Source organism: Musca autumnalis, unplaced genomic scaffold, assembly GCF_047663935.1.
Source record: "Musca autumnalis isolate F117 unplaced genomic scaffold, ASM4766393v1 scaffold_3, whole genome shotgun sequence".
Taxonomy (NCBI): domain Eukaryota; kingdom Metazoa; phylum Arthropoda; class Insecta; order Diptera; family Muscidae; genus Musca; species Musca autumnalis.
In genome coordinates this window covers 212,822,598-212,831,569 of record NW_027411866.1, presented here as the reverse complement: position 1 = coordinate 212,831,569, position 8,972 = coordinate 212,822,598, and the positions used below count along the sequence as shown (strand labels likewise).

Below are 8,972 nucleotides of genomic sequence, written 5' to 3'. Positions count from 1 at the left end.
TTAAAGCTCTCTTTAAAAATCCTTCAAAAAGTTTACGCTTTATTTGGTTTTCGGTTGATCCCTCTTCATCCACTGTAATTTACTAAAAGGACACACATAAGTGTTTTTGTGGCAGTTCACTCCTTATTTCTTGTGTTTGTTGTTTTTAATGTACACTACTTAAAATCATCACAATGTGTATAGGCCATAATTATAATTGCCATTAATCCGCCCATTTCAAATTAAGAATTCATTTAAAGTGCAGTTAATTTCAAAGCAATCAAAATATTTACATACCATCCATCTAAAAGGAATCTAACAACAACAACAAAAACATAAAGCAAAGAGCAAAGCTATGAAACATCAAACAGAATTATAAATTCGTTATTAATATTCTGTGAGTGTGTGTGTGCGTGCGTGCTTCCTCAAGACAATGCATACCCTAATGATGATGATGATATTGGCCCTATATAAGGCCAAGACATTCAGTCAACCATTCATCTTAAAAGCGAACGCCACCAACAAAGCATAACAACAACAATAGACAACAAGGAGGAAGTGAAACTCTCCAAAGATGTTCAATCCAAAACCAACAAATGATCCCAAATATCGTATACCCGGTCAATGTATTTGGTTAAAATTAAATGGTTCTTGGCCATATAATCATGAGGCGAGCAAAGATTTCTATTCATCCCGCTATGTTTGGGGTTGGTTATATACCGCTTGGTCATGGTATGTTGTGTGGTCGGTGGGCATAACAATCGGTTTCCAAACAGCATTTCTAATTAATAATTTCGGGGATATTATGATGACAACGGAAAATTGCTGTACCACATTTATGGGAGCTTTGAATTTTGTACGCCTGCTTCACATGCGTTTGCATCAGCCGCAGTTTAAGGAAATTATTCAGCAATTTGTTGATGATATTTGGATTAATAAGTGAGTATATAAATAATTTTAAGATAAACGTGAATTTTTTAAAGAATTTTTGGTGCAACCAAAGACCCAAATAAGCACGGATATTTTATAAAGATTTTTAAATGCAACCAAAGATCATTGTATTTTGTGTTTGTGTCCGTGCTGCATCGTTGTTGTTGTTGCAGCACATGTGTTTGCTGATTGTGCTTACGAGTATCCAGATGAGTGCGCTAGTGATTTTGGACTAGATCTTTCTACGTAAGAGAAGACATGATTATTACAAGAGTCGGTCCAACAATGACCACTAGGGTTATGACTTTTTGACATTTTTTCTCAAATATGATTTCCTGTAGCAGGGATGAATGAACTTTTGCCTAATAATCACTACGCTATCGTTTATTCCATTGAAATATTAAAATAAGTTCACGCACAAATCGATTTTAAAAATATAATTTTTTGAAAAAATTTATGAAATGAAAAAAGTTTTTTCAAAAATTATTTTTTGTTGCACGAATGAATAAATATAAGCCTACTAATAACAATAATAATGTTTATTTCATTCAAATATTGAAAAAGGTCATGCACAAACCACTTTGAAAAAATTTCAATTTTTGGGGTTTTGTTAAAAAATTATATCTTTAAATAAAAGCGTTTACGACATTTTTACGATTCTCAGAATTGAAGAAAATTAGTGAGAAATAAATGTTATGTCAGTTTAATTATCTCATGTGACTCTAAAGTTTATTTTCAATTGTATATCTGCTTACAGTGACTTCAAAAAATTGTCCAAAATTTTGATAAATTCAAATTTTAAAATCATTTTATGCGTGAGGTTATTTCACCGAATCACCTTATAATTATGATTTTATGTAATCTTAGGGCAAAACTCATCACGCTATGATACAGGGATATGAGGTTGTAAAGAAGTCATAACCCTAATGACCACACTTTGTATCGTGTCGCATACGTTACATTTACCCTTTGGCGTTGATCATACGCCACCTTGCATAATAAATTCAACGCCGGTCACATAGCTTCGTTGTTGTTGAAACGCAAATATGTTCGTTCGTATATTCTGGTGCGATTCTCTAACACATTATTATTATTTTCAAATAAAAGTTGACAACACTCTTGCTATCGGTACATCTTTACATCTTACCGAAAAACATCGGTAATTACCGAAATTATAAGCATTTTAATTTTACCGACAATTGTCGATAACTAAATAAATGAGTTAGAGAATCGCACTACTGGTGTCTCTATATCAGCGTCGCCCATAATATTTCCATCAATACTAAAGCATGTGTGTGGGTGACGTAGGAGATGGAAGATACCAACGAACGGCCCTGACCGGTTTTAACTTGGCAAAGCCCAGGATTTATCTTGGTCCCTCTTTTATCTCAAGTGGACACTGACCTCCCGTGGTGTCACCTGGGGAACTGCCTTTAACACTCGTTAAAGGTAGTGAGCTAACATGTGCCGCGCGTTCACCCATAAGAACGTTAAAAATTGGGTTTGGGCATCGGGTTAGTAACCCTCCCCTAGAAAAAACAGCCTACTATGAAAAAACGAAAGAAAAGAAAAACAAACCCCTATAAAGTTGACGAACCCCGCAAACGTTTTAAGGGCCATGATCTGCGGATCTGTACCTGTAACGTTTGCACTGTTTATAGAGAAGGTGCAGTCTTCGCATTGGCAGACGTACTTGAAAAGTACAAGGCCGACATTACAGCCATACAGGAAATACTATGGATTGGGAAAGGCGTCACAACAACACCTAAAGGTGACGCACTGTATTATAACTGTCATGACGTAAAGCATGAGTTTGGTAGCGGATACGTAGTTAGACGGAGGCTAAAACATCTGGTATCCAGCTTCACCCCAGTAAATGGAAGACTTGCTGCAATTGAAATAAAAGATATATTCTTCAAGATCAGCTTTATTTGCGCTCAGGCTCCCACTGAAGAAAAGGACGAAGTAACCAAAGATATATTTTATGAGCGCTTAGAAGAAACATATGACCGTTGTCCTGCCCATGACATTAAAATTATTCTAGGCGATTTTAATGCCAAAATTGGAAAGGAGAATATCTTTGGCCGAACAGTCGAGAAATTCAGTCTCCACAGTGAAACATCTGACAATGGTATGAGGCTGATAGACTTCGCAGCGGCAAAATACATGGTAGTTAGCAGCACCAGATTTCACCATCTCGACATCCATAAGGGCACCAGGCTGTCTCTAGATCAGAAAACAAGAAATCAAATTGATCACGTTGTGATAGATGGAAGACATTCATCGAGCGTGTTGGATGTGCGTCCGTTCAGAGGAGCAAACATAGACTTGGAACACTACCTTGTTGCAAAGGTACACACCCGGTTAAACGTAACAAACAAAGTATGAACAGACACAACACGAAAGTTAACATCTGTAAGCTGCAATCACAACAGATAGCTACAGCATATTCCACTCAACTAGCCCAATTGCTTAATCAAAGCACTCCTCACCCCGATAACATAACAACACAATGGCAAAATATTGCTCACTCCATGCAAATCCATACTTGGATACCGCAAAATCCATACTTGGATACCAGATACCTCCACAAAGGAATTCATGGTATGACCAGGAGTGTCGTGCTGCTACTGAAGAGAAAATGCGGCATATAGAGCTACTTTACAATCAGTAGCAACGCGTATTGTACGAGAGAGATATCGGGAGAAAAGGAGAGAAGAGAAACGTGTTTTCCGCAAGAAAAAGAGAGAAATGGAAAAGCGGGAGTGTGAAAAAATCGAGATGTACAGGAGACAGAATGAAGTCCGAAAATTCTATCAGAGAGTGAAACATCAAACAGATGGCTTTGGTACAGGCACATCCTCCTGTAGAGACCAGCAAAGGTAATTTGGTAACAGATAAAGATAGGGTGCTCGGAATTTGGCAGGAACATTTTCCAATCTGCTGGTATCCAATGGTAGCGAAGACGATGATACCACAGATCCAATCCCAGAAGATGGTATAGAATGTATACCGCCCGGCCAAGATGAGGTAAAAACAGCAATCAATCGGCTGAAGAATAATAAAGCAGCAGGAGCCGATGGCTTACCAGCCGAGCTGTTTAAAACCGGAGACGACGCGCTTATAAGGTGTATGCATCAGCTAGTTAGCACCATCTGGCAGGAAGAATGCGTACCCGACGATTGGAACCTGAGCATCCTATGTCCCGCCCACAAGAAAGGAGATAAGACTGTATGCTCAAACTATAGGGGCATAAGTCTTCTCCCTATTGCCTATAAGATAGTGTCAGGGATATTGTGCGAACGACTACAGCCAATGGTCAACGAAATAATTGGACCATACCAATGTGGCTTTAGACCTGGCAAGTCCACCACTGACCATATATTTACCCTGCGGCAAATCCTAGAGAAGACCCAAGAGATGCAGATCGACATATTTTACCTTTTTGTCGATTATAAAGCAGCATTCGACAGTCCCCTCCGATCAAAGGTATTCCACGCAATGTCTGAATTTGGTATCCCCGCAAAGCTCATCCTGATACTAGGTCCTCAGTTAAAATTGGAAAGAACCTCTCCGAAGAATTTTGAACCAAAAGAGGTTTCAGACAAGGAGACAGCCTTTCGTGTGACCTATTCAACATTTTGCTGGAAAAGGTTATACGAGAGGCAAATGTCAAAAGAAATGACACAATCTACGACAATAGTCACATGTTACTTGCTTATGCTGATGACATAGACATCATAGGACGATCAGTAAAGGAAGTAACTGATACCTTTAGGAAGGTCGAAGGAGAATCTGCGAAAGTGGGTCTGGCAGTAAACGGCGAAAAGACAAAATTGATGGTGTCGACCCGCAAAGCGTCCATAGAGCTCGGACCAACTGTAGAAGTTGGTACCTACAATTTTGAGGTAGTTAAAGACTTCGTCTACCTCGGCACTGCCATAAACACAACAAACAACATCAGTTGTGAAATAAGAAAAAGAATTGTATTGGCCAACAGATGCTACTGTTTAAAAAAGCAATTTAAAAACAAAGCCACATCTCGTCATACAAAAATAACACTGTGTAACATGGTTACTTGCACAAGCAGATAAGGCAGTGCTTGGTGTGTTTGAGAGGAAAATTCTTCGAAAGATTTACGGGCCGATTTGCGTTGACGGTGAATTTCGACGTCATATGAACCATATAGTTAAACGTATCGAGATGCAACGATTGCGTTGGCTAGGCCATATCATAAAAATGAACGATGCCCGCTAAAAAGATAAAGAGATACCCTCAGCCTGTATATATTGAAACAATTTTTTCCCCAAAAACGTATGTATTTAGGGGTTTTTAGAGATCAAAAGTTTTGCGGAGGAGATACTAAAAGGAATGAATCTACATTGACCATTATGGAAGTGGATCTCCAGCCACTACATATGGTGCCATAGGGGGTTTTTACACCCTTCGGGCTGTTTTCTCAAGAAGTATGGATTTGCCTCTGAAACAACTTTTACCATTGTAATTGAGGCAGCGAATGTAAGTTGCTTCAACAAAAATCAAAGTGATTCAATAGCAGGTCTTAAAGTGAACTTATTCAAAATTTTGTGTGGGAGGTACGGGATGGAGTGGACAAGTATAGTCCATATTCGAACCTGATCTATATCTGGTAGATATTATGAGAATGTGTAAAGTATGGACCAAATCGGTCACTCCCATCAAGAGTTATCGTGCGCACAATTTTTCTGAATATTTTTGAACTTTTGTGGGGTAGGTACCTGAATGAGTGGACCGATATGGCTTATCTACGAACTTAAACTCAGTTTGGAAGGCCAAATTTTGGCCGGAATCGGCATTTCCGTTCGAGAATTATCTTGCGCTGCCACCCATAAACATGGTGTCATAGGGTTTGTTTTTCAACTTTCAGGCTATTTTTTCAGGAAGTATGGACTTGCCCCTGAGGAAACTTGTACCTTAGTATAGGGAACAGTGAATACAAGATCGTAAAACAAAAACCAAGACGATTCGAGAGCAGGTCCTAAACTGAACTTTTCCGAAATTTTGTGTGGGAGGTACTCGAAGGAGTTTACCGATTGAGTCCATATTGGAACCTCATCTAAGTCTGGTAGAAATTTCATAATGTGCAAAGTATGGACCAAATCGGTTACCCCCTTCAAGAGTTATCGTACGCACAAATTTTCCGAACATTTTCGAACTTCTGTGGGGGAGGGAGGTACCGGAAGGAGTGGACCGATATAATCCATCTTTGAATTTGAACTAAGTTTGGACAAAATATTACGAAAGCCAAATTTTGGACCGAATCGAGAGTTATCTTGCGCTCCAACCACTACACACGGTGTGATAGGGTTTTTTTGTAACTTTCAGGCTATTTTCTCAGGAAGTATGGACTTGCCCCTAATGAAACTTACAGCGTCGTATAGAGGACAGCAAATACAACTTGCGTAAACAAAAATCAAAGCGATTCGAGACCAGGTCCTAAACTGAACTTTTCCGAAATTTTGTATGGGAGATACCCGAAGGAGTGGACCGATTGAGTCCATAATGGAACCTAATCTAAGTTTGGTAGAAATTACACGATGTGCAAAGTATGGACCAAATCGGTTATTCCCTACAAGAGTTATCGTGCGCACAAGTTTTTCGACAATTTTTGAACATTTGTGGGGGAGGTACCTGAAGGAGTGGACCTATATGGCCCATCTTCGAACTTAAATCGAATCTGGACAAAATATTTCGATACCCACAACTTGAACCGAATCGATTGATCCGTTCGAGAGTTATCGTGCGCACAAGCCAGCCAGACAGACCGACAGACAGATGGACGGACATTGCTAGATCTACTCAAAATTGTCTGAAACGGATATCCTACAAACATACTTGGGGTCTAAAACCATTATTTCGATGAGGCATATTTTTGGTCGTATCAAAGTGTAAATACCCTCTTTAGCCTAAAGGCTGAGGGTATAAAAATGTACAAAGTGGACTGGTGCCATCCATGAAGTATACGGAGGCAGGTGAGTGGGGTTAGCTGGGCAGCTAAAGAAATGCAGCGTGTCGTGTGATCCCAAATCAACTTGCAGGGCATGTGTTGGGTATCGCGACATTAATTCCGGCCCAATATGAATTGGCAGCGGGTTCTTTCGTACCGGATTGAACCGGAACCACGCAACATCAATGTTCCGGCCAGCGGCTGCCTCCACAGTGTACATGTGTTCGTATTTGTTTCGTTTTTCTGTGTTGGGAGCAGCATATCCCGGAATGCCTGCTCCGAATTCTGTTGGTCAATGCCGGGACGGAGGAAAACCCAGGACCAATTTTTTTGTGCTCAGTTTGTCACATTCGCATCTTCACCCACATCCAACCTTCGGTGAGATGCAATAGATGTCAGGAGTGGGTGCATCTAAGGGGTTGCTCTGGACTTGTCCACGTGAGGGACTACGGCAGGGACTATGTTGCTGCATGCTGCGTAGATATGGTCCCCAGTGAGTCGTCATCGTATTACGAAACTCCCTCGTCGGCTGATTATGAAACTCCTCTGCAGTCCCCTCGACAGCAACGGCATACGCAGCCTTTAACACCAGCCGTTGTTGTCCCAATCCGGGAAAATGAATCCCTTTTACAATTTAATTGCAATGGACTCCGAGGTAAGATCGAGGAAATAGTAGATTTCATGAGTCGGAAGAACATCAAGGTCGCGGCGGCGCAAGAAACCAAGCTCAACATCAACTGTAGCTTACAAAGTTGTGATGGTTACAACTTGTTAACCTCTAGAAGTGGAGGTGGGGGATTAGCTTTCCTATTGCACCAGTCCGTCCAATACAGACCTATCTCGCTTAAGCCTGTCTCTAATGACCCGTACATGGAATCTTTGGGGGTAGCAGTCAGGTGTGGAACTGCCGAGATAGAGTTGCTGAACGTATACATCCGGCCGAGAACTAGCTGTATCTCAGATTACGGGCCTGGCATTAGCCCTTTTTTGGAAGGTCATAATCGTCTGGTCCTGAGGGACTTTAATGCGCATCATGATATGTGGCATTCGGCCCTCAGAAGCGTCCAGAGGGGTACAGCGCCGGCTGAGCAGATTGATAGCTCTACGGAGCCCGCTGCACGGTCAATGAGGACGCCCCTACCAGAATTAGAGGAGAGTGTCACAGTTCGCCAGTGCCACAGTTCGCCATCGTGTCACCTGGTCTGACAAATGACGTCACCTGGCAACCCGTAATTTCCCTTAGGTCAGACCATCTCCCCATAATTGTCTCCATTAGCAGACCACCCGACTTCATAAACTCTGAACGCCGCACATTCGTCAATTATAAAAAAAGCTAATTGGCCGAGTTTCAGAGAGTTCACCAATCACCGCTTCAGAGAACTGCCCAATTCTTCTGATGTTCGGGTAGCGGAAAGGACGTTCCGAGACATCATCACTGCTGCAGCCGCTCGCCATATTCCTGCTGGTCGAATGCCCGAAGTAAGACCAAACTTCCCAGCAGAGGCGACGGGATTAACAAATGAGCGTGATGAGCTGCGTCGTGCCAACCCCAATGCCCCCAGAGTCAGGGAGCTGACACTGAAAGTTAACAGGCTGGTCGGCGAGCATAAGCGGAACAAATGGTTAAATCATCTGAAGACCTGCAACATTGGAGCCGGTATAGGTGAATTGTAGGCAACGGTTAAGTCACTCTCGAACCCTGGAAGAAAGGAAGATAGGACCTCAGATACGTTGACTGACCCTAAGAGGTGCGCAAGTACTTTCAATCGACAGTTTGTCGAGCACCCCGAGAGTGACAGGGCGAAGAGGAGAGTACTACGTCGCATCAGATCTCTTCCTGCCGAGGATGAACCACCACAGTTTACAATGGTTGCGAATGCCATCAGAAACGCTAAATCATCCAAAGCCGGGATTGGAGTATCTCACTAAAGTTCTCAACTTGTCGCTAGCCACACTCGTTGTTCCCGAAGTCTGGAAAATGGGCAGGGTGGTCCCACTACGGAAGCCAGGCAAGGATGCCAGCAAAAGTGAATCGTACAGGCCGATTTCGCTTTTGTCGCCCGTAGCAAAGACCCTT

At 41.8% G+C, this 8,972-nt stretch overlaps 1 protein-coding gene across 1 annotated transcript in view; it reads left to right on the top strand.

Annotated features, from left to right (window-relative positions):
- Nucleotides 1–466: 466 nt before the first annotated feature.
- The window catches only part of Or13a (Odorant receptor 13a), a 24,195-nt gene continuing 15,689 nt past the window's right edge, over nucleotides 467–8,972 (top strand). The window contains exon 1 of the mRNA XM_073976572.1: nucleotides 467–918. Coding sequence (XP_073832673.1) covers nucleotides 554–918 — 365 coding nt within the window. The 5' untranslated portion in view covers nucleotides 467–553. The remainder of the gene's footprint in view (nucleotides 919–8,972) is intronic.